This window comes from Equus przewalskii, chromosome 24 (genome assembly GCF_037783145.1).
Source record: "Equus przewalskii isolate Varuska chromosome 24, EquPr2, whole genome shotgun sequence".
Lineage (NCBI taxonomy): Eukaryota > Metazoa > Chordata > Mammalia > Perissodactyla > Equidae > Equus > Equus przewalskii.
The window spans coordinates 20544621-20571528 of NC_091854.1; the positions used below are offsets into that span (position 1 = coordinate 20544621).

At 41.9% G+C, this 26908-nt stretch overlaps 1 protein-coding gene across 4 annotated transcripts in view; it reads right to left on the reverse strand.

Annotated features, from left to right (window-relative positions):
- AK5 (adenylate kinase 5) overlaps positions 1-26908 on the reverse strand; it is a 224326-nt gene that overhangs the window by 93483 nt on the left and 103935 nt on the right. For all 4 annotated transcript variants that reach the window (XM_070592028.1, XM_070592026.1, XM_070592029.1 and 1 more), the window contains exons 7-8: positions 14172-14262; positions 6986-7062 (exon numbers count right to left, since the gene is read on the reverse strand). In XM_070592028.1, the coding sequence (XP_070448129.1) occupies positions 6986-7062; positions 14172-14262 (168 nt within the window). The remainder of the gene's footprint in view (positions 1-6985; positions 7063-14171; positions 14263-26908) is intronic.

Sequence of the window (26908 nt, forward strand, 5' to 3'; positions counted from 1 at the left end):
CTTCAAATATTTCTTCTGTTCCTTTCTCCTTTTGTTCTCCTTCCAGTATTCCCACTATGTGTATATTACACTTTTGGTAATTGTTTCACAGTTCTTGAGTATTCTGTTCCGTTTTTTTCAGTCTTTTTTCTCTTTGCTTTCAGTTTTGGAAGTTTCTATTGTCATATCCTCAAGCTCAGAGGTTGTTTTCCTCAGTCACGTCCAGTTCACTAATGAGCCCATGAAAGGCATTCTTTCTTTCTGTTACAGTGTTTTTATTGCTAGCATTTCTTTTTGATTCTTTCTTAGGATTTCAATTTCTCTGTTTGCATTATCCATCTGTTCTTGTATGTTGTCCACTTTCTCCATTCAAGGTCTTAGCATGTTAATTGTAGTTTTAAAAAAAAATTTCCTGTTCTAGGGGCCAGTTCGGAGGCACAGGGGTTAAGTTCTCATGTTCCACTTCGGTGGCCCAGGGTTCGCTGGTTCAGATCCCAGGTGTGGACATGGCAGTGCTTGGCAAGCCATGCTGTGGCAGGCGTCCCACACAAAAAGTAGAGGAAGATGGGCACGGGTGTTAGCTCAGGGCCAGTCTTCCTCAGCAAAAAGAGGAGGATTGGTGGCAGATGTTAGCTCAGGGCTAATCTTCCTCAAAAAAAAAAAATTTTCCTGTTCTGGATAAGTCCAATATTCCTGACACATCTATCTCTTGTCCTGATACTTGTTCAGTCTCTTCAAACGGTGTTTTTACCCTTAATGTGCCTTGTAATTTTTTGTTGAAAGTTGGACATGATGTCCTAGGTAAAAGGAACCGCAGTGAACCAGCTTTTAGGACTGTAGTGGCAAAGTATGGGGAACGGAAGTGTTCTAAGTGCATACAGTCCTACGAGTAGGGCTCAGTCCTTTGGAGAACTTGTGCCACTGAACTGTGAACTTCACCAGTGCTCCTCAAGTTGTTTCCCCCCTTAGTGGGAGTGGATGGTGAGAGGGTGCTGGAGTTAAGTATTTCCCTTCTCCCAGGTGGGTTAGGCTCTGATAAAACCCCAGCAGGTTAGGTTCTGATAAAATAGTATCTCCTGAGGGCAGGCCTTGTTAAGAAGAGCAGAATGCTCTAGTGTATTTCAAAACGGTTCCTTTTCCCCTCCCGCTGTCAGAAGCCCAAGGAAACTTTTCCTGAAATTCACTGTGAGGACCTGGTACAGCTCCTGGAGGTAAAACTCACAAAAGTGTGGGGACTCTCGCGACTGGGTCCCCTGGAGTTTTTCTCTCTCAGACTTGCCCACACAAGCCTCCAGCAGTTCCAAAACTGAACGCCAACTGTCACTGTCAATTACAGTTTGGGATTTCCTGCCCTGGCCCTGGCGCTGGCTGCTGTGAGGTTCCAGCTCCCAGGTTTCTGCTCTGGTAAGTTGTGATCCTCTGAATCCGCCTGTCTGTCTCTCTAACTTTTGGTACAGCAGGTTTGCCTTGTGACCTCACGTCTCTGATGGATCTAAGAAGAGATTTTTCAGTTTGTTCACCTTTTTACTTGCTGTTAGGACCGAGTGGTACTTTTTAAGCTCCTACACGCCAGATTGAAAACCAGAAGTGCTCAATTAGCATTCACTTAGGTGAAGAAGTGGTGGCTTCTGTCAGCTACAGAAAGGCACAGATTCCTGAAAAGTTCCGTGTAAGTTTGGCTTGGTGCAGGGAAGAAAGGGGGTCCACATTTATGGAGCATTTGTTCTGTACAAGGTACCTTCCTTCCCCTACATCCTGCAAAAATACTTCTCAGTGGGGCTTTCATCATCATTTTCCAGAAGAGGAATCTCAGACTCAGAAGAGTTAGCATGTATCAAAAAATCATATATTAAGTAGAAGAACTAGAAATAACGTTATTAGCTTTTTAAAAAATGGACATTTATTGAGCACATGCTGTGTGCCAGGCTGTGCAGAAGGAGAGCAGAACACAGTCCCTGTAAAGCAAAAGGATATTACAACACAGGGTCTCATGAGTCCTCCAAGAAGGTGAGCTAAACATACACCAAGAAGGGCTTCCTCAAGGAGAAGCGTGGTCTTGAGGGAGCATGAGTAGGGGTTATCTGGGACAGGGGTGGCGGGGCTGTGGAAGCTGCCATAGAGAGGAAAGAGATTGTGCAAAGCACAACCTACTTGAGGGAACTGCAAATGGCTTGGTGTGGCTGGAGCATTTAATGTGTTTTGATGATTGGCAAGGGATGGGGAGGAAGGGTGGGGAGTCAGATTCTGATTTGAAGGTCCCCATGTATTATGATAATTCTGACATCAATGAGGAGCCAAGGAGGGTTTTAAAAAGTGGAATGCCATGATAAGCTTTGCTTTTCAGCAAGATGATTTTGATGGGTGAGAAGCCTGGGGCAGGGAGCCTGGTTAGGAGACTGTCTCAGTGGTCCCCAGGAGGAAGGCTGAGGGTGGGAACCGGGGCAGTGGCAGTGGCAGTGGAACCGGAGAGGGAAGGAGTGATTCCTGCAAAGGAGAACTGACCAGCTCTTGATCAAACTGATGTAGAGAGGGAGAGAAAGGAAGGAGGCTGGAAAGATGCCCTTGTTTCTGGCTTGGGCAGCTGGAAGGATGGTGGTATCACTCACAGAAATAGGAAAAACAGAAGGAAGAACAGATTTTGTGGGGGAAGACGATGAGTTCAGTTTTGGACGTGATGAGTTTCAGATGCACATGGGAAATCCAACTGTTGCTGTTTAGCAGGCAGACCTACGTGATAGGAGCTCACCAGGGGGCTCTAAGTGAAGCCGAAACCATGGCTATGACTAAGCTTCCCAAAGAGAATGTGTGCAGTGAGGAGAGAAGGGGCCACAGCCAGGAGGCTGGGGAGCACCCATATTTAAATAACAGACTGATGGAGGGGAGTGCAGCAAGGAACAAAGAATGACTGAAACAGGAAGTAGGAGGGGCTCCAAAAGACAGGGAACACATTGAGGGGCAAGAGCTTTGTGGCTGAGGTGGGCTTGGTGCTCACCAAACCCATCTCTCCTTTCCTGCACACTAAATAGGCTCCGTTTTCCAGCTCCCTTGCGTGTAGGGAGTGCCAGTGACCGGAGATGCCAAATGACTGTGGGCGGAAGAGCTGTACACTTACGAGCAGGTCTATCTTTGTCATGCTCTTTTCCTTCCTGTCCATGATCCCTTTGGAAGTAAAAGAAGCTCTGGAAGGAAGGCACTCAGGTTTTGAGTTTTATTTGCTACCGTAGCAGAGCCTAGCTTATCTTTCCTGGTCCTGGCTCTGCAGTCAGACGACTGTGTTTGAATTCCGTCTTTCCCTCTTGCCAGCTGTGTGACCTTGAATAAACTGCTTAATTTCTCTGTGCCTCAGTTTCCTTATTGGGATAACAATATAATAATAATAATAATAAATAATAAAATATATATTTTTTAAATAAATAAATTTTAAATAATATTTTAAAGTATATTTTAACAAAATACAATAAATAATAATATAATATCTATCTCATATAATTGTCTGAGGATAAACTGAAGTAATAAATGTGAAGCACTTAGAACAGGATTAAATACTCTAGAAATGTTAGATGCTAATGGAGAGGAGAATGTCGAGAATGGGGGGATGGTTGACAGCTGGGCTCAGCGAACTATGGCCTGCAGGTCAAATCCCCTCTGCCGTCTGTTTGTGTACAGCCTCCCCGTTAAGAATGGGCTTTTCAAATAGTTGAAATAAATCACATGAAAGTGGTATGGAATTCAAATTTCAGTATCCATAAATGAAGTTTTACTGGAACGCAGACACACCACACTCCTCTGCTTAAGTATTGCAGTGGCTGCTTTTGCACTACAATGGCAGAGTCTGAGTAATTGCAAACAGAGACCACACGGCCCATGAAGCCTAAAATATTTGCTACCTGGCCCTTTACAGTAGAAGCTTGGTGAATGAACGCAGCAAAGGTCAAGAAAGATAACGAAAAAGTGTTCATTAGCACATTGGCAATGGATTCCCAGTGACCTTGATAATGGCTTTATTTGGAATGGTGACAGTAGAAACTGGATTTTGGTGCCAGGCCAACCAGAGTTTGGCTCCTGACTCCACATCTTGCAGACTGTGTGGTCTTGGGAAGTCATTTAACTTCTACGCGTTTCAGTTTCCTCAGCTGTTAGCTGGGATGAACAGAGCTAACTTCTTGAATGACTGCAAGAATTAGCAATAATGCATGAAAACCATAAAATACAGGGGCCGGCTCCATGGCTGAGTGGTTAAGTTTGCACGCTCTGCTGCGGCAGCCCAGGGTTCGGATCCTGGGCACGGACATGACACCGCTCGTCAGGCCACGTTGAGGTGGTGTCCCACATCCTACAACTAGAAGGACCTGCAACTAAGATATACAACTATGTACAGGGGGCGGTTTGGGGAGATAAAGCAGGAAAAAAAAAAAAAAAGATTGGCAACAGTTGTTAGCCCAGGCGCCAATCTTTAAAAAAAAGGAAAGAAAAAGAGAAAACCATAAAATACAGTGTCTAAGCCAGCCTGGATGGCCTAACGGTTAAGTTCGGCACGCTTCGCTTTGGTATCCTGGATTCGGTTCCGGGGCACAGAACCACACCACTCATTTGTCAGTGGGCATCCTGTGGCAGCAGCTCACATAGAAGAATTGAAAGAACATACAACTACACAAAACTACGTACTGGGGCTTTCTGGGGGAAGAAGGAAGAAAAAAGGAGGAAGATTGGCAACAGATGTTAGCTTAGGGTGAATCTTCCCCTGGAAAAAAAAAACAACAAAAACAACAAAGAAACACAGTGTCTTGTTTACAGAATGTGCTCAATAAATGCATGTTCTTGATTCATCTAATCTCCTGCCACCAAAATTGCTGTTCCTTTATGGGTATGCCTTTTTACTTTCAATATTTTATTTTTGTCTTCTGATGTTTTACATTATACGCCGTCTTTCCTCATATCTCACCTCTTTCCTGAGGCCATCCTAATTAATGTTGATCATCCTATTTAATACTGTAATCTGTCCCCCAGCCCAGCATTCCTAACTCACTTACCCTGTTCTATTTTTCCTCTTCTCATAGAACTTCTCACCTCTGACAATCTAGAAAACTAATTTATCGTGCCTATTGTTTTCTATCTGTCTTCCCCATTAGGATGCAAGCTCCTTGTCTGTTTTATACAATTATATATTTCAAGTGCCTAAACAGTATCTGGCACACAGTAGGTGCTCAATTAGTATTTGTCGAATGACTAAATGAAAAAAGAAGAAGTGAGGATTTTTTTATCCTGCTCAGGACTAGATGTGCTCCTTCAACCTGAGGACTTGTCTTTTCTCACCTCTGTAAAATTCTCAACTATCATCTGTTAAGATATAGCCTCTGTCCCATCACCTCCATTTTCTCCTTCTGGAACTTTTAAAATACTTCAGCCCAATCATTCTACCCTCAGTGTCTCCTAAGTTCCTCCTTATATTTGACAACTATTTAGCTTTCTGCTTTATTCTAAGGCAATCTCCTCAGCTCCATCATTGAGTTTCTTTTTAGCTCTGTTGATTAAACCTGTTAATTGAATTTTTATTTCAAGGACAATATTTTTTGTGCCTAGAAGTTCTACTTCTTCCCTTTTCCTTCCTGCCTCTTCCTTTCCATTCTTTCCTGTACCTGTTTCATGGTTTCTAATCTTCCCTTTATCTTTGAATATTTTAAACATTCCTTTATTAAGATTTCTTTCAGACTCTTCTGTTATCTCTAGTTCTTGGGGCAGGAAGTCTTCCATTTGTTTAATTAGTTGGATTTCTTGTTACGGTTCATTTCTTTGTGCAGCCTGTAACTTTGGATCCTGAGCTCAACGTCGATAGTGGTTGTCCAGCGTTTGCCTCTGCTAGGGTCTTAAGAGTCAGCAACTGGAGAGGCTCCAAAAACGACTCACTGACTGGCCTGCCTATGGAGGCAAAGCTGGGAGGCAGGATGGTGCAGATGTTCGGAAATGCGCCCTAATTTCCCCACTGTGAAACTACTTGTGTAACTGTAGGCAAATCACTCTTTGATGCTTAATTTCCTTAACTATAAAATAAATAAGCAAAGCAACATCTATTTCTAGAGATGTCGTGAGGAATTAGTGAGATAATTAAACTAAGGAACTTAGCACCATCTTTAGTATGTGTTAAGTGCTAATAAATGCTAAAAAATATTATAAATACATGGGATCTATTATATTACTTGTAAATATTTTCTCCTTGCTTTGTGATATAAGGGGAGAAACTAAATGCTCATGAAGATAGCTTCTGAATACATATATGAAATGTATAGCCAGCTGGTACACTGGGACACTGGTGGGACCTCTCTGCTTTATTTGTGACATGTATTAATTGAAGATGGGAAAAAACCCCCAGAAGAACACGTTCACTCGGCTGTCAGCCACGGCAGAGGAGAACTGATGAGACATGGAAGGAGATTTTAGGCATCCTTTTTGAAAAATAAAGCCTAATTAGAGAGCTGGATCATTTGCCAACTATTTTGGATCGTTAAAACATAGCAGCAGGGAGAGTTCTTCTGCTGAGAGCAAAATGACCCAGATAAAGTTCTTTCATTCAAACAGAAAATATATTTAACATCTTGGCTGTGTTGTCATTGGTCATCGGTCCCTTTCAAAGGTTAGAAATAGAAAAGCAGAGCCCTGATCTTGTAGCTGATGCTCAGTAAATACTGTTGGGTGATTACTGGGAAGGGACAGAGACACAGGCAAATTCTTGGGCAAGAGAACCTCATGTCACCTCATTTCTATCTCATGCCACCTTTGACCACAAACCTTTCCTGAATGAATTGCCATTCTGGGTCTGTAGATACAGGAAGGCTAAAGAGCCAAACGTAGTGAGTGAAAGCTGTAGGCTACTGTGATTTATCATGGAATATATTACTAGTTATCTGTAAACACGTCACAAAATGATTTATAATTCTGATTCTCATAAAACACTTACAAAGACTTAAATTAAAAACATTTAAATAGAGACATATTTTTAGATTTTAATTACCTGATCTTCATAATCAGATCCTGTATCAATGATCTCTCCCGTGTCCAACATCATTGAAGGATCCAGGTCACTCGAACCTAAGATTAGGAAAGAAAGGATTACCTGATGGAGGCTCGCTGTGCATGTTTCTAAAGCAAACCATCTCCCACTCAGTTTCCATATTATCTTTATGGTTACTTTAAATTCACAAACATTTCTAAACTCTTCCCAGCTGCCAGGAACTATGATTGGGCTGTAGATGGAAAATGGAAGTACTCTGGACACTGTCTCCACCCTTAAGAAGATGACAATCTTGTGGAGGAGGTTGATTGATCAACAGCAAGGTTCAGAAACCAAAAAGAAGGAGCCGCCAATTCTGACTAGCAGTGGAGGCGATGACAGAGGTGGGATCCTTCATGAGGAACTGATCTCTGAGCCCAAACTGTGAGGGTAAATAGGATTGTCCAGGGCGAGAAGCGGTTTAGGGTGTGCGGTAGTAACTGAGGTAGAAGGGACACAGTGAGCAAACTATAGAGTGGGACGAACAGGGGTTTCCAGAAGTCAGAAGGGCTGAGCTTGCTCACTCCATGAAAATGTGAGAAGTTTTTCCTCCAGCTTTTGGGTCACCTTAGTCCCTGAAGGTGAGAAAAATCAGGTTAACTTAATATATTAATATAGCAGGTTTTTTCCCCCTAGGTGCCGCAGGTTACATTAAATTGCTTACCCATTAATCCCCAAGGCTCAAACTTAAACCGGGAGTTTCAATAGTGGGGCTCCTGAAGCACAACTGGTTCATTGTCCTCATCGAATGACTCTTTCCTGCTGGGAAATGTGCATCCCCTAACTAGCCAGAAAGACAGAATTCAGGGCTGCCCATAAAATGCTATGCACCCTGTGAAGAAACCAACCACTCCATGTTTCATTGCAAATATGGCCTTGCCAAATAGTTTTGGTTGGAATATGCAATGGGTAATCTTTACTGAAGATGAATTTTTAACAGAACTTCAAGTATCTCACATGCTTCTCATAAGTGGACCTCTCCCAGAGAGGCTGCTTTCATACTTTCTTCCAGAAAGAAATTGAAGAGATGTTCTCACACAGTCTTTTCTCATCTCTTCTCATCATTCCCCCTGCTGTTTACCAAAATAACTAAGTAATAGCCCATTATCAAATTGACTAAGTACTCAGCAATAATATCCTTGATTATTGTGTTTGTATCTTCAAAATTTTTTTAATGGTTGATAAAGTTTTTCAAAATGGAGATACTTGACTCATCAAGCCATTTTGGAAAAGCAACTAACCGTAGAGTTGCCAAGTATAGTTGCATAGGTGTGTATGGTACAAGTCTAGGTGATGCTAGTCACATCGTCAGGGCAGCGCTTGCCAATCCCATTGTTAATAAAGTGCTTGCTAGAATGGAGTTGGGAAGACTGTCCCACATGCTACTATCAGAGTGAGACTACAGGGGTGAGAGGGAAAATTTAATTTTCTGCATAGATTTTTTTAAGTAGTGGGGTCATATGTAAGTTTTCTATCTTCGTGCTTTTGGTATTTTTCAAATACAAAATTTTATAAGGTGTATCTTAAGGCCAAAATACTTGACTGTCTTGAAGCCCAGTTTGCCCTTCTGTGTCGTGAGGCAGTAGAGATGTCACAAGTGAAATGTATATTTTTCCACTATAAGATCACAGACATTTTAGAACCAGTATTTCCCAGAATCCCACCCCCTCGTTTGTAAAAGAGGAAAACGAGCTGCGGAGTACTTCAGTAACTTGGCCAAGGTCATGCAGAAAGTGAGTGAGATCACAGACAGAAGTCGTGGCTCTCATTTCTCCTAACACACTCTGCTGACTTCAAATTCTAAACAGGAGCAATCCAAATGGCTTTGTAAATAGGGTCTTTCGTTACAGTACTCTACAGTACTCCAGGAGGAGACCTGGACGAGGATGCCCTCTCTTCCACATTGTGAGAGAATGAGGAAGAGTGAACGGTTGATACTGAGGCGTGTCTCTGGGAGGCTGCGGAAATGGAGGAATCAGAACTGGAATCAAGGAGTGTCCCTCCAGCCTGTGACAATCAGTGCTCCTTTCTAGGTGGCTGCTATTGACAGCATTATTAAAGGCAACACCAATTTGATTTAGCTTTCATTACTTCCACAATACGGATCTTATCCACCACTTACTAGTGGAAACGGTGATAGGTACTTGGATTCAACTGACACCCTCCCCTCAGCTGTATTTAGAGTGATTCATGTGGAGAGAGCCACGCGATCTGAACACAAAGCCTTAGTAAACATATAGCTGTTTTAGTTCCTGTGTCCTACTTATTTTATTTAATTAGAAACAGTTCTTTTGGTTGTTTTAAAAAAGCACAACGTGAAGAGCTCTTAAACAACCCAGTTAACAGATATTACACATTAATATTTGAGACCGGAACAAGATTATTAGAAAACTATCTTCAGCAATGGTAGAATGAAGAGATCTTGGTGGAAACCGCCCCCACCCCCCCAAATAACTCGTGCTTATAAGGAAGAAGAGATCGGCTTTCATAATAAAATGCCTTTAACAGAAATTTTATTGTATCATTAAGGGATGGAATTTCTTGACATGTTGTTGCTCTTGGCAACAGTACTAATATTTCATAGAAGGTAAAGACAAAGGATGTCATTATCGGCTCAGATAATGATTGAATAGCTTTCATTTTCTTTTAGTATTGGTTGCTTGGTTTGCTGAAAATGGGACCTTTAATGATAGTCTAAGGTTTGACATACAAAATAGGGAGGTAAATATAGCCATATGTACACATTTTTGCCTTCTTTCATTGGACAGTTTAACATACATAAAACAACTTCAATGATCTTGTTACTCAAAAAAGACAGGAAAATTAGGACATTTTGAAAAAGTGATAGTACGGCTTTCATTTCTCCATATTTTAAATTTTTTGATTTCTTTTCAAATTTAAAAATATTCTTTCTATAGATAACAGAGAAAGGTATGAGCCAAAACAGAGCCCCACAGGGAGCACTCAGTCACCACTTTTAGATGTAGAACGGTCTTTGGAAATATTATTTTCAGGTTGTCTCCTTAAATTGAAGTGGAAAGATGAGTCCAATTGGCCGAAGAGATAGCAGAAGGATAACTGTATAGCTTTCTGGGACAGCGTTACAGATGTTTCTCCTCCTAGTGGATCTTCAACCAGGAGTTTTAGGAGGGTCCTCCTCCACTTTGAGTAACAAATAAAGGGACACCGCTGCCAGGCAGGGCTCCTGGGGCAGTGCAGGGCGTGTGTAGGCAAAACTCCTCCAACACTTCCTCTGCCCCCCAAAGGAAAGCGGTTTCCCCCACGCCCCATCCTGCCTCTTCCACTAAACTAGAAGCCGCTTTAAGTAGGGCTGTACTCTATCTCCGAATCTAAGAATAAAACTTAGAAATTCTACGCATTCGACACATGTATGCCGAATGACTGAAAAAAAGAATAAAAGGACATTTACATTTTATTTTTTCAGATCTTGATCCTCTTCATTCCCTCTACACACATTAAATCCTTTCTAAGTGCCCTAGGCATTAGGCACGGAGAATCCAGCTCTAATCCCAACAGGCGTGGAAAGTGTTAGTCACAGTTAGCCTTAGAATTCATTTGAGGAAGAGTACTGTATTTCTTTGGAAAAAATTCAGACAGTATTTGGGACTAGGAGGTGAGCTGTCTGAGGCATCTGGTGTTGCTGGAACGTTCTGGGTGAGAAGGGGAGGGGGGATTTTCCAGTTAGTCCACGACAGGGCTCGGGGAAGAGGGGAAGAGAGAGATGGAGAAGAGAGTAGAAACAGACCTAGGAAAATGGGGTACTGCTGCGTTGAATAAGATGTGGCCTCTCCCTGTGACCCCTCAAATTCTCAGCAAAGATACTAACTTATATGCAGCCTCTTCAATGTGACAGCCACACGCTTTATGCACATAAGCCATTTACTCTTCACAACAGTCCTATGAGGTAGCACTATTAGCCCCTCTTTATAGAGGAGGAAACTGAGCTCCAGAGAGATGGAGTGATGTGGCTGGATGGCTCTGCAAGAACTACTACTGGCGGCCTCTGGGGAAAAGGAGACACTGCAGACGGGGCTTGAAGGGTGCGGAGGGTCAGAGAACGACATTCTATGGTAGGGAGGCAAGCAAATGCACGCTCCGCTCTGGAGCCAAAGAAAATTCTGTGTGGCCCTGAGTCAACGTACTTAGACAAGTGGTCCAGCTGAGGTAGCCAGCTTGCAAAGAAAGGGCTTCTGTGCCATCTCCTATGAGATTTACACTGGATATCAAACTCACACACACGCACACATCTGTCCTCATGAAGTCTTGCACTCTAAGAAGGGAAATAGATTTTTAATAAACAATCATATACCTAATTATGGAATCACAATGGCAATGAACACCCCGGAGGAAAAGTGCCGGGTACTATGTAAGAGCCTAATCTAGTCTGAGATGGGGTCTGCGAAAGCTTCCTGAGGAAATCACATTTAAAGTGAGCTACTGAGTGGGGTCTGGCCAGGTGAAGGACGGGGCTGGGAGCTGTGAGGGTGGAGGAATGCAAATGGAGACAGGCAGTTCCAAGTAACTTGTGCAAATGGCCAGGGGCAGGAAGGTACTTGAGGCATTCAAGGAACTGGAGGAAGCTGGTGTGGCGGATGGGAGGTGATGCTGCGGTGGGAACAGGACCGCTGCAGGAAAGCTAAGGATATTTCTGCCATATGAAGGACACTGGTGCTCAGCCTGCAGGAAAGTCATTGAAGGTTTGGTTTTGTTTTTCATTGGGGAGGCGTGGTGATCAGAGCTGTATTCTGTGAGGATCCCCATGGCGGGACAAACAGGAGAAGCCCGGGATGAGGAAAAGGCCATCCATTTGAAAATGAAAAGGCTTTGTCATTACAAAGCCTTCAATGAGTGCAGTGGGGAGAGAGAACAAGGAGGGGACTCCCAAGGGGTCCCTGAGGAATGACAATTCGTGTGGGCCATGAGAGCAGGAACATTTTTGCCTGGCTCTCTTAAAAGAAAAAAACTGCATAATCTCACTTATATGTGGAATCTAAAAATGTCAAATACATAGAAGCAGAGAGTAGAGCGGTGGTTACCATGGGCACGGAGGTGGGGGAAATGGGAAGATGTTGTTGGCCAAAGGGCACCAAGTTGCAGTTAAGCAGGATAAATAAGTCTAGAGATCTAATGTACGGTGTGATGACTAGAGTTAATAATACCGCATTGAAAACTGGGAATTTGCCAAGAGAATATATTTCAGGTGCTCTCATCACACACAGAAAAATGGTAACTATCAGAAGAGAAGAAATGTTAACTAGCTTGACTGTAGTAATCATTTCGCTACGTATATGTGTATCAAATCATCATGGTGCACATCTTAAATATAATCAATTTTTATTGAAAAAATTTAAAAGAAGAATTGAAAGTCATTCCCATGGAGGTGACGTGGGAGTTATGGGGCAGCTGAGATTCTGCAAAGAGAGAATGGAAGAGCAGAGGGACCAAACGTGGGGGCAGACAAGTCACAGAGCAGAAGCCACAGACATGACTTGTTTAATCGGGTGAGTCACCAACATTTACAAGCCTGAAAATTTCACCTACAGATGCAGGTTTCTGTTTTCTCTTGAAAGAGTGAAGGATCCAGCAATACCGGCTCATTTCTTAATGGCAACAATAGCCTGGAGCTGAGAAGTGGCTGCCTTCCATAGCGGAGGCATCGCTTATTTCTAGTTTACCACATTCTCTCCCAGGCTGACTTCACTCACCAAGGGCTGTTATAGACAGAACAGGCTTATCTTAAGGCTGAAGCAGAACCCAGCTCTCAGGGGTGTCAGGAGTGGAAGGGAGCCAGCAGGACTTGGACTCCTCTGCTCATGAGCTCAGAGGTGTAGACAGGAAAGAGTAGGCCCCTGGAAACCTCTTCTATAGGCCAGGCAGTGTGCACTCTGCCAAGGGGACTCGGAGAGAATGAGGACACAGCACCTGTCCTCAGGCAGCTTACGGACTAGCACAGGAGCCAGTACAGCGGCATTACTGCAGGACTAGGGCCACCTTGGAGAAATGTCATTTGAGAGCCACAAAGCACCAGGGTTCCAAAGAAGGGGCAGCTTACATCAGCTCCTCCATTCTGCTGTACTAGCAAACTGAGAGTATCTAGCAGCTGGATATTTGCCACAGAGGTCTAAATATACGTTCTAAATAAAATATGCACTTCAAAAGCACAGGTGTATAACATTTTTCAGAGCAGCTGTAGTCTTGTTTACAAGATCTTACGCGCTTCTCAATATTCTATCTATCCTGGCATAGGCCATCTTTTTGTCAATATCACTGGACAATTAGGCCCGAGAGTTTACGTTAGTTATCTGTGCTCTGTGGGTCTGCCCAGAAAGATGACCGCCTTGCTCTTCTTTTCAATCTGCCTTTCTTTGAAGCTATTCTTAGGGGGCTTCAAAAATGGCTCCAAAGTTTAAGTGATTATCCTTTTTCTTTGCAGCCTAGAACTGTTGATCTTTATCCTCTAAGGCCATAACTGAGAAGAAAGGTCAGGACGGGGACAAAGACTTGAGAGTCGTCCACATAGCATTGATAGTTGAAGCCATGAGGGACAACGAGTTGACCCAGAGCCAGAAAGTGAATGCGAGCGAGAGAAGTGTCAAGGACAGAACTGTGAGAACTGCCTACCTACAGGGCTGTGATTGCCCCACACTTCTGGCCAACGTCCAACTTCGAGGCGAGAGCATGTAGGAAGAGAGAGGGCAGAGCCTCTACAGGGCTGTGGGTGGGGATGGGAGTGGCCACCAGATAAAAGGGGAGGCTTTTTCCAGGCAGTACAGGAGAGCTGTGTATGAGTTCAGCAGTCCTGGAGGAACTGTACCTTTGAACTGTTGCACAAAGTATGGGCGAGATGAGATTTTTTTCTGTTAGAGTAACATAGGTCCTCTGCCACGTTGTGACTACCTGTGAATTTACATGTGTGATGACTGGAAGAAAAGCAGTAGCTATGAGGGCCAGGTGTATAGTCCTTCTTTTCGATTTTGTTTTGTGCCTTTATTTTTAACCCAGAAAGTATAAAGCTCTGAAGACAGTGTCATCCTTAAAACCTTACAGCACTTTTTTGAGCTCCAACAATACTACAAAGTCCCAGAGGATCAGGGCATGCTGTTGCCCAAAGGACGCAGTGACTTACCTGTTGCAGCCTCTTTGTTTGGGAATAACTTGCTGTCAACGGCCGCACTGATGTCAGAGAACACCTCATCCTCGTCTCGGTCGGCATCAAACTGGGGGAAATCAGGACAGACAAGTTGGGAACAGGAGAGTACATAAATTAGTTCTTCCCAAAGCATAATGAGCATGCTTCACACAAGTGCATCTCTAATGAAGCCTGACAAGGGGAATTAAAGTGCTCAAGTCTTTAATCAGACATTTACAGGGTTTCAGCCCAGACCTCACATCAAACAGGGAAGGCTCTTAGGAAATATACAGTCACTTAACGGTTAAAAAAAAAAATGTGTAGAATTTTCTTAATTTCTAAAGTAAACTTTAGAAAAAATGATAATCGAAATTTACCTTGTGCTTTTCTGACTCCTAATATTTTGTTTAATTAAAAAAAACTCCTTGGTATTACATAATTCTAACAACGGGGGAAAGATTTTCTAATTTATTGTTTAAAAAAAGAGAGAATCCTCAAACCAAACTTTAGATGCTATACTAATACTATAGATCCTATCATAGATGTAGTCTATAGACATTATAGATTTAGATGTAATAAAAATTACAGATTTAAATATTCATTTTACCATTCTCTAAAATTTACAAAATTTTAAACATTAAAAAGTGTGGTTATATTTATAAATCCTCTATTTCCCAAGTTGTGCAGTGGTTTTTTTAAGTACGTGTTTGTCTTTTTAGTTTTTTTAAATGCAGCTTTACTAAGTTATAATCAATATACAATAATCTGCACATATTTTAAGTGTACAAACCGATACGTTCTGACTGCATACCCTTGTGAAACCTTCATAAAAATCAAAATGATGAACACATCCATCACCCCCCAAAGTTCCCCTGTGCCCTTTGGGAATCCCTTCCTCTTAACCCCCTACCAGGTCGTCATTGATCTGCTTTCTGTAACTAAAGACTATTTTGCATCTTCTAGAATTTCATATAAAAGGATTTGTACAGTATGCAATCTTTTTGTTTGGATTCTTTTTTAAAAAATTATATGACTTTTTTTGGTGAGGAAGATTGGCCCTGAGCTAACATCTGTTGCCAATCTTCCTCTTTTTTTTCCCCTAAAGTTCCCCAGTACGTGGTTGTATACCCATTGTCTGATTCTTTAACTCAGCACAACTATTTTGAGATTCATCAGTGTTGTATCCATTGTTCATGCCTTTTCATTGCTGAGTATGGCTATACTCTTAGTCCCATCCTGGGTATGTTTCATCTCAGATATTGTAGTTTTCATCTCTAGATGTTTGATTTGAGTCTTTTAAAAAAATCTATGTCTCTATTTAAGGTTTTGAACATCTGAAATATAATTATAATAATTTTTAATGTCCTTCTCTGCTAATTCTAACATCTGGTGTCAGTTGCGAGTCAGTTTTGATTGATTTTCTCCCCCATTATTATGGGGCATATTTTCCTGTTTCTTTGCATGCCTGATAGTTTTTTATTGGATACCAGGCATTGTCATTTTGACCATGTTGGATGCTAGGTATTTTTGTATTCCTATAAATATTTTTGAGCTTTGTTCTGGAATGCAGTTTAGTTACTTGGAAACAACTCGATCCTTTCAGGTCTTGTTTTTAAGATTTGTTGGGCTGGACCAGAGCAGTGTTTAGTTTAGGCCTAATTATTCCCCACTGTTGAGGCAAGACTCTTTGAAGTACTCTACCCAGTGCTTGCTGAATCAAGAGGTTTTCCAGTCTTGGCCATTCCAAGCCTGGTGTGAGCACCAGCTACTGTTCCTGCTAATCCCTTCGGGTGGCTTTTCCCAGCATCAGGTAGTTCCCTCACCTGCCTGCACTGATTAGCACTCTGCTGAACACCGGAGGGGAACCCGCTGTGGATCTCCAGAGTTCTCTCTCAGTGCATCTCTCGCATCTCTGATACTCTGTCCTCTGAGCTCCAGCCGCCTGGGCCACTTGGACCCTCAGCCCCATCCACTCAACCCATGGAGTCCACCAGTCTCCACAAGACCTTTTTCTCCCTGCTCCGGAGCCTAGAAACTCTCCAGCAGTGAGCGGGGCAATCGAAGGCTCCCCGTGTCTGTCTCCTTTCTCTCAGGGAATCACTTCATTGCTTGATGTCCAGTGTCTTGAAAACTGTTTTCTTAAAATATATTTTTTCTATTTATTTTTTATTTGTTTCATGAGTGAGGGAAAGTCTGGTCTCTTTTATTCCATCTTTGCTAGGAGTGGCGATCTCATCCCTTAATCTCTTAATCTTAATTATTATCTCGAAGATATTTAGGAAGATTTACGCAATTTATTCCTTTATATTCTCCTACTGAATGGTTCATTATTTTTAGTGAGGGAAATTTAGGAGCCTTAATTAGGAAGTTATTTCCTCAGCCCTCCGCACACAGAGAAAGCATGTCTATGTGGTGCTTCAAAGTGCTTTCGCTGTGTCACCTCAGCCTGTGGGAAGGTGAGGCCGACTTCTTCTTTCTATTTGACAGGTGAGGAAATATCTACGCAGACATACAGCTTATAAGCAGAGGAACTAGGACTCGAACTTAGGAAGACTGACACTTCCCATCCTAGCAGGCTACATATGACCGGCACAGTAAGGCGAAGAACGAGCCCTTCTGCTCAAATAGCTGTTAAAAACACAGCCTTTAGTCCAAAAGCAAGGAGAGAAATGTAGGTGGTGGTTCGAGTAGATGCAGGAGACAACAGAGGCATCATTAGTGCCATTGTAACGTGCTGCTTCCCACACCCAGATATGGCTGGTGCTTTTCTTTCAAACGATCTGTTAGCTATCATCAGGAAGGAGTAACATCCGCTAAGAGGAGTTTTGTTTCTATTTTTTTCTTGGACTTTTGAGAGATGGGTAGCAGCATTGTCATTTTATAAATGAAAGAGCATAAGCCTGGGATTCCTAGAAAACAGAGCCTAAGGCAAAGCTTACAGGTTGACACTTTATTGGGGGTGGTGTGTGTATGTGTGTATGTGTGCAACCCCAGAGCAGAAAGTGTGAGGGAAGAAGGGAAATGAGGCAAAGAAAGAAGGAGAACAAAGGTCAGGGGCTACATTCCTGAGCTGGGTCCACCTTCACAGGAAGACACAGCTGGTAGCTCAGTCTCCAGAAAGGCTAACTGGACCCACCACATCTCAGAACAGTCGGACGCGGAGGAAGGGAGAGGCGTTTCTGTGCGGCTCCTTTCAGTTTCCTGTCTTTCATTCATCCAAGTTTTCCCTATGAGGAGTTGAGTCCCCACACTTCTGGACTGTGTGTCTTAGCCCCTGGGGCAGCCACTGGGACGCCAGACCCTGTGCCCCAGGGAACAGGACAGCATCGGAGTCTAGAAGTGCTGAGAGGAGCCAAAGCCTCTGCAGGTCTGGTCTGGTTAGGCCCGGCTGCCATCTCTGCAGAGACTTCCATCATGGTGGGGATGCTGAAGCCCAGCCGTCCACCCTGAAGAGGCTGGCTGGGGCCGTCAGCAATGTGGAGGTACAAGGCAGTGGTGGACAGGGCTCGCCATTCAACAAGCAACAGAAGCCCGGGGCACATGGGGTAAGCGAGTCAAGGGAAGCTTCTCAAGTGGGCTCAGACAGCTTAAAACTCAGCTACAGTTGATCTGAATTTCTGCTCCCCCCCGTAGCAGCTGTCTGACTTTGAGCAACGTGCTGCTCCCTCTTCTTACCATCTATACAGTGGGATTGCTGTGAGGACTAAAGAGATGGTACATTTAACACACCAACACAGAGCCTGGCATAAATTGCAGTCTTTCTTTTTCTTCTCTCTTTGGGTCCTTAGGGCCGACGGGGTGTATCCTATAGATCTTTGATTGCTTCTGTACTTTGGACACACACACACTTTTTTTCTTTTAAACTTGGGGATTGTGGAATTAGGAATACAAGAGACTTTGAGGCTTTCTAGGAGATATTCTATTTCCAACTGATTTGAACAAGGATATGTTTAGTTCTAGCACAGACTAAAGTATCCGATTGTCCAATCCAAAAGGCAAAGTGCGAACGGTACACATCACTCATGAAAGCATTCAGCCAATATTTGCTGAGTAACTACTATGTCCTAGAGAGACTCTTCGACTGACCACCCCTACGTGTTTGGATGGTGAACATGGAACCATGAGGAAGGAAGGCGACACCCACACAGCCAACTCAACTCTGGGATTATGCAGATGCTGCTGAAGCCCATTTACTCCTGCATCAGGACCACAGAATTTAACCCAGACTTCCTTATTTTCTGTAACATCCCACTTCTACAACTCCAAGCCAAGCTCGGAACTCTTCTCTCCAGTTTTCAGGAAACAACGTGGTATGTAGACCTTGGAGGGCACTCTGATCGAGTACTATCAGAACAACTGCCACGTACTCGGCAAAGAGTTTTACAAAATGGCAACAGGCATTGTTGGAGAGGTTGTGTATATTTACTTGTTTTAGCATAAACCATACACATCGATTGTTCTCAACCAGGAGTAATTTTGTCTTCCCCTCCCTCCCCCACCTCAATATTGGGCAGCGTCAGGAGACACTTTTGGTGGTTGTCACAACCAGCAAGGGGGATGCTACTGGCCAGGGATGCTTCTAAATATCTCGCAGTGCACAGGACAGCCCCCTCACAACAAAGAATTATCCAGTCTAAAATGTCAGTAGTGCCAAAGCTGAGAAACTCTAATCTATACCAAGGCATTCTCAGCTTTTGGGTTTCTAAACAGTGTTTTGAAACTCAAGTAGCGATGATTTTTCTTTTCTTTCTTTTTAAATAAAAAGATTTTGAGCTGCAAGAACCTGGGCTGTTAACTTTAAAATACAAAAGACAGCAGAAGAGATGCTGCTGCAGGGGTGGCACAGATAAAGGGTGCTAAAGGTTCTGGGAAGAAAGTTTATTTACATCTCCTGGGTCAGAAACTAGCTTCAGGGGGCAGCTGTAATTGTGTGCCACTACACCAGACGAGGTCTGAGGTCGCTCCCAGCTCTGAAATTCTGTGATTAGAAGAGCACTTTATCTTTTTGGTGATTGCTATTTAATGTCTAGCAAGCTTAACAAAACTCTTTCCTTACTCCGAGGGAAAAAACTCACAGAGGACACGGTCTGCATAATCTGTTTTATGTTGTTTAATGTAAGAGGGCTGGGCAGGTCAACTGGAAATTTCAAAATGAGATGCTTACCAAACTCCCTAGTTCACTCACAACGCATGTTTTAATTTGAATAACAAATGTTGTATCAGTTTTCGAAATCATACAAAATACATCTAGATTAGGAAAGGAAATTAAAGTAGAGGGAGTAGAATTAGGCACCATCTGAGGAAAAAACGATGATAATGGTTTGCATTTTTAATGGCATAAATGAGTTTTTGTTTTCTTTTGGCTGTGATTTTCAGGCAGCTGCAGGCTGCCCAAGTCTTCTCCACAGAGACAGGGTTTTCTGCATTCCTACCTCTACTAGCTAGTAATGGTAGGTCTATAAAATATCCTAAGTGGACTTGAAGGGAAAGGCAGTAATTCGATGTCTCTTTCCAGATCCCACCTTTCATTAAACTTAGGTCTGTCTTCCATTTTCTCTCTGCTTCATCATTTAAGGAGGAAATAAATTGGCTCTCTTATTAGTATTGTCTCAGTTTTATATAACCCTTAAGTATCATTCTCTGAACATCAAATAAGCTTCTTGATTTTGTTTTTATTTCTCCCTAGTTCCCTGCAAGGAGTTTCAATTAAGCATGCTCTCCACCAGTGGCTTTCCTCATTTGCTACTGGAGATTCCTCAACACGCAAATAACTGGCCCTTCAAATTTTCTCTTATGTTTAGAGACTTCCCTCTAAATGAGTGTTTGGTTGAAGTTCTCTTTACAATGACTTTGTTTTTCTCCAAGAAAAATTGGAGACTGCACTAAAAAGGTAATAATTTAAAATCTTGTGGTAACTGGAGTGAAATCTATAGTTACCAGCGATGGAATGACAGTTTACACTATTCTGCAGAACTATCTTTCTAAAACTTTATAACTAATCATAAAATTCGAAAGAGAAGCACCTAAGTGGATTTTGTGGGGGGTGGGTAAGGACAATATTCTGTCTGAGAAAGCCAAATCAATTCTACGTTTTGATGAGCAGGATTCTTGTGGTATGGCCTTGCTGAACTACTGCTATATGTAGAACGTATTTCTCAACAGAATAAAATAAAGGCTAAATGTGAAAGAAGATAGATCTAAAAACACACGTGATTGGTATACAAAGTGATGAGTATAGAACTTAGAAAGCTGTGGATATCTTAATAAAAGACTCTTCTTCTCTCAGCTTTTTGTACAGAATCTTCATTTCCCTGGATATTCAGATTATAGATGTCCACCAGCACCTGAGGCCGGGCCTAGCTCAGCTGCTCTTTCCCACATCCCAGACAGGGCTTCAACACCGCCTTTGACTGAGAGGCAGCACTCCAGACTCCTTTCCCAGAGCTGCTTGCTCTGATTATCTCATTAGGGGATGGTGGACCCAAAGCCAGGCCACCCACAAAAAGAAGGCAGAGGCTAGGTTTTAGGTCACGCAAAAGGTTGCTGATGAGAGAGAAGGGCCAAAGTGTAAAGAATTCAAGTCAGTGGTGGGAACTGGGCTCTAGAGCAATTCTTGAGCTGAAGGATGGGTGCCTGCAGTAGCTGATTATTTAAATTTTGCAGGATCACATAGAGCCCTAGAGCAGACATCCTCAGTCTGACCAGTGTCCACATCACGAACAGATATCAAGTGCCCCAAATTCTGCTCTGATCTGTAGGCATTATCATAGGATACGTTGAAAATTAAGTGGCTGCATGTGGAATCTAAATAAAAAAGCCAAACTCATAGAAACAGAAAGTAGAATGGTGGTTGCTAGGGGCTGGGAATTGGGGGAAATGGGGAGATTTTGGTCAAAGGGTACAAACTTCCACTTATAAGATGATTAAGTTCTGGGGATCTAATATTCAGCATAGTGACTATAGTTAACAATACTGTATTATATACTTGAAAGTTACTAAGAGAATAGAACTTCAATGCTGTCACCACACACAGATTGTAATTGTGTGAAGTGATGGATGTATTAACTAACCTCATTGTGGTAATCACTCTGCAATATGTACATGTATCAAATCATCACATTGTACACCTTAAACTTACACGATGTTATATGTCATTTACATCTCAATAAAGCTGGGGAAAAAGAGTAAAATAAAATTAAGTTGCTGCAGAAAGCACACAAAAGGCACATACATTCTAATGGAAACAGCTGAAATAAACCCCTGTTTAGTTGATGACAAAAGGATTTACTATTTTTTAAGATGATGCTACTACATGAAGCATTGCTTTTCACTCAAAAGTTAACTAAGAAATAGATTTGGAGCAAATAGGTCAATGTAATGGATTTTGTCAAAGTTTTAGACTATGTCTTGGCATCACTACAGATTCTTTCTAATCCCTTAAACGGCCTACATCACGCAATTCAAGTCAGTAAAGATGTATTGAACACTCACTTTGTGCCAGGTGTGTGCTGGGCACCAAAGACACACAGAGGGAAGATTAAATCATGTTAGCTTTTCCATAATTATTAAGGCACCAACAAGGACTAAAATACTCTGAAAAGACTTGATAAAGAAAGGTTAAAAGAGGAAAATGGAGAATAGACAAGATATGCTCACTGTAGATAAGAATCTCGTTGTGCAGTTTCTACTTTTTTTCCACTGCACCTACAGGGGTCTGAGCCCAGCAGTTAGATAATAAATACTTGTCCAACAGAATTAACCAGAAATTCAGTTAATTAAAATACCTTTTACCCTTCCTATTTTCTTTTCTTCTTCTCTCCTCCCAGCATTCAGCAATGTGAGGCTTTATAAAACTACAAGGTGGTGGGATAAAGATTTAAACCTTTGCCAAGAAAGCTTCCAAACTAAAGAAACTAGTTCATCCCAAGAGGGCAAATTTCAGCCTTGTGACATCTGGTACCTTTCCTAATTACAGGCTCCATTCTTCCCAGTGCTCAAGCGTCTCCTGCTACAGGGCCCTAAGTCGTACCCTGGGAGCCTGGAAAACCGCTGTGCTGCCCGAGTGCCAGATGTGTGACTAGGGGCTAATTTAGGCCCTGGGAAGATTAGGCTCATTCTGTTTTCTTTTATTTATTTTTTCTTTTCTTCTTTTTCCCTCTTAGTTGAGACGTTTCATTCTTTTATTTTTCTAAATTTTCTCTCCAGTAGTGTTGACTTGAACTACCATAGTCAAACACATCAATTAATAATTACATGGGAGATTCAGTGGGAGATCAAGCAGAATTAAAGAGGTCAGCTTGGAAAATGAAAACCTAAGAGAAACGTATCTTACAACAAGAGCACAGGACATTACGATGAAACACATCACTAACAAGTAGAAAAATGGTTCGAATTTTAAATCAAATTCCTTTTTAGTTAATACATACATTCTACATTCCCAGTATTGAGAGAGTGGCTTTCTCTTTTACAAAGTTCTTTAGGATAGTATTTAATATTTATGAAAACATTTTATTGGAATAGTCAACAATCATTCTGGATAATAAAATAGCTGTTAGAAGAATCATGTTAATATCTCCCCTTACTGGATGTGTGGACACAAAGTAAGTATGACTTTGGGGAAATTAATTTAATTCAGTCAAATATGGCAGTATCTCTGTCCTCATGGAGTTTAAGGTCTATGTTGAGAGACTGACAAGTCAATCATTAATAACAGTTCCATGTGGGAAGGGCTGTGGTACGGATGTACCTGGGATGCCCTTGGGGCTGGGGCTGGGCAGGTGGGTAGTGTAGGGTTAGGGGATAGTCAGAGAAACTTCCTGGGGAAGCTGATCCATGCATCAAGTTCTGAACAAGTGAGACTAAGAAAATGAAGAAAGGAAAGGAAGGGTATTCCAAGGAGAGAGAACAGCAGTAAAAAGAAATGAAGGTGTGAAAGGTCTAATTTCTTTGAAGAAAATGAGAGTGCCTTAAGATCTTGGGGTTCGCCTTGAGAAGTGATAGGGTGACACACCATTTTGCTTACCGAAATTATATGAAGGTCTTTTTGGGGTTTCTGATCTGATAACTGCTTCCTCTACCAGAAATTCCTGGGCGTGTGCACATAGCGAGTGTGTGCTGGGTTGTGCACACAGGAATGTGACAGGTGAGCTGATGTGCATAACAGTAGTTATCATTTATTGAGCACTTCCTATACTCTAGGCAATAGACAAAGCAGTTTGCCAACATCTCGATTAATGCCCAGAACTACCCAAAGTATCAGTCTCCCAAGGAAAGAGTTGGCTCAGAAGGCAAGTGCTTACTTAAGGTCACATAACTGGTGGAGAACAGGACTAACAGAGGAACTCAGGCCCGTCTGACTACAGTGCCTGTGCTCTTAAGAACTAAGCTATTTTAAGTCTTGGGAAGAACAAATCCTATGTTCTTAGTTATACCACATTCATTTCTTTTTCCTCTCCATTTTTAGCTTTAAGGTCATTTCCAAATTCAGAACCATTTAAACAACCATCCTCACTTTTTCCTTTACTCCCTAATTCAGGTCTAGCACTTTGTGATAATGTTGTTTGTACCAAGTTCCCGAAAAAACCCAACTGGCCTTTGTTTCAGAATAATTAACTTATTAGCAAGATCGCTATGACAGGCTTGATGGTAAAAAGTAATTAAAGAATGGAAACAGAATGGAGGATTGCTTAACAACCTAATAGCCACTGAGCCTTATGGATAATTGAGCAATTTTTGCCCAAAGTTTTAGGAAATATATAAATGACGCAAGAGGGAAAAAGAAAATTACGACAATGGAAGTCTGATTTGTAACAATGAGATCTATATTTAGGTCCATGGGCAGAGGAAGGTAATTAATACACAAATAGATAAAAACATCCCTTTAAATGCTTCTAATGCTAAGAATTTATGTGGATTTAGCTGATTCAGCTATAAGGATGGTTAATCCCCTTATTCTTCTGCTAAATTGGTTAGATTTCTGACTAGAAGCAACATGTAGAAAAAGAGATTACTTGCATGCATAAGCAATATCTACATTTTATTTGTTGAATTTTGAAATGGATCATTTAGAAAAATAATTCTATTGGCCATATATCACTCAACCAACTATGCACTCAGCAAATTCAGATTCAAGAGTTGATTGATTCTGTTGAGTAAGTATGGTATTGATAGATCTTTCTGGCAGTAGTTGAGGTGGATGGCTAGAGAGGAAGAAGATGAGTAAGACAAGAGATACAGATACAGAATTTGCCTCTTTCTCATCCCACGGAAACTCATCCAACTGTGACCTGGCTCCACTTTCTCTATCAGTTTTTTTGAAGTTATTTTTTGTTTAATTATTCCTCTATCTTTTTTGTTTTCAGATGTACTGGAGATCCTAGAAGAAATCTTTTCTAGTCTCCTGAAGACATCAACAATGACAGATTCTGTTCTACAAATGTGTGACTTCACTCAAAGACAAGGTGGGCATAGCATTCGGAAAGCCAATTAGCCTCCAAGCTGCCTTGAGCCAAGTCTGCTTCTCTTTATATTTTTACCTCTGCAACCACGGGCACAGTGAACTTCCTCCTAAAGGGAACTGGAATTGGTAAACTTTCCTAAGGTACAAAGAGTGCAGAGCATTTGCAAAGCAATAGGCTCCTCCAAAATTTTATAGACAATGTTCCACTTGGTCCACATGGGACATGTCAAAGGAGACCGAAGCCAACCAGAATCTGTTAGGAGCCTCAGGGAAAAAAGCTGAGCCTGAGAAAAACAAAATGCCAACTTCAAATCCAACCTTCAGGCTTATAGAATGAGGCAGCTTTGATCACACAAAAGCAAAGGTAATATGTCAGCTTTTACAAAATGACAAAGTGACTTTGTAGGACATATAGAAAATCTGTCACATCCCTCAAGACGCCTTTCCTTCCAAACAAAGCTCTGCCCCTATCCTAAAGAAGAGAATCCACCATTTCTCCAGCAGCGGGGGGACCAGCGCCATGCTCAGAACTCTCCCACGATGTCTCTGATCTTCTTTCTTCTTTCCTTCAGCTGCTATCCTTCATTGCAGGAGCAGTTAGGGGAGAGACTGTTATTCAGGGGACTCTAGATTTAAAGGTCACTTGTGGTGAGTATTCTTGGGTCCTGTGTCTCTTAAAAGCTGTGACTCACAATCAGTTTCTCTACTCCCCAGTGAATTCTTGAATTGGCAAGCTCATTAGGAGGTTCTCATGGTTGGTTTCCATGTACTTGACAAATATTTATTGAGTACCTAACATGTGCTGTGGGTATGGTATACAAAGATGTTTTACTCTAGCATCACAGAATATAGTAGAGAGGATTGTGTTTTCCCCTCTTGTGATGTCTCCTCCCCGTCCAAGTTGGAACTTCCATTAAAGGTGAGTGAGAAAACGACACTACTGAGTGTGGAGATTTTTATTAATTCATTCACTAAAACACACTTCTTGTGCACCTACTGTATGCCATGCACTGGAGATTCAGTTCTGAGTAAAACAGGACTCTTGCCCTTAAATAGCTCACAGTCCAGTGAGGGGGACAGTTGCTTGAACCCTAACATTAATACAGAATAAGGGCTGTCGCAGAGCTATATAGAAATGTACAGCGGGAGATCAGAGGAGAAAGAATTAATTGATCTCAGAGAGGGAAGGAGGATTAAGAAGGATGTGCAGGGTGGGTGTGATTGAGGATTAAAGAAAATGTTTAGGAGAGAGGGTATTTGAGCCCCAAATATTCATGGCTCATAAATGTCCCTGTCTGGGATTGTGGCTGCCCCACCAGATCTAGTAAAGTTATTCTTTATCCGACAACAATTTATGAATCAGAAAACACACAGCCAGATCTACACTATTTTTTATCTGGCTGAAGAGTTAGGTTTCTCAATAATGTCAACAATAACACACTGGTTTTCTTTGACCGCAGGTAGCACCAAAGGGAAGTGATCAGGTGCAGAGGGAGACTCTAAAGCCAGACTACCGGGATCCACATCCTAGTCCAACCATTGCTAGTTGTGTCACTTTGGAGGAGTTCCTGATGCTCTTAGCCTCTTTCCTCATCCATAAAAAAGTGATCACCATAATGCCTATGTCATGTGGTTGTGGGTTGCTAAAAGGGTTAAGTAAAAGAATCCATTATGACTATAGAGCTTGGCACACAGTAAATCTCAAAAGTGGTACTGATGACCATTTTGTGGGAGTGGCAAATGGTTGTCAGTGTAGAATCACATTTTCTGGAAGCACTTAAAATGGGATCAATTCTCAAGTCCAAAATGATTTGCATCTCTTTCTGACAACTTCCTAGGTCTCATCATTGCCTCTGCTTTTTAAAAATCTCCCTGGTTTACATTTATCTTATAAATACCATTATAACATTGATAAAGGAAATAAAAACCACAATAACAACAAATCACCCCAATCTGCACCCCCCTTCACTTTTCCACAGCCTCTTTTGAACCAAGCACAGTCATTAACACAGAGAAGGTGCTCTGCAAGTGGATAAATGAATAAATAAATGAATTCTTATTTCAATGGTTCTGCCTTAAAAAGAAGTATAAGGTATTATAAAAATCATGCCCTAAGAATTAGGCTAGATTTGTGTTTACCCCGAAAGCTAGTAATAACCGCAGCATCATAAAATGCTTTCCTGAATTTTAAGAAATTTAAAAAGAAATCCCACCACTATTTCTTGGTAGGAAAGGCAAAATAGGAGACTGTGGGCAAAGTGATGAATTTGGGATG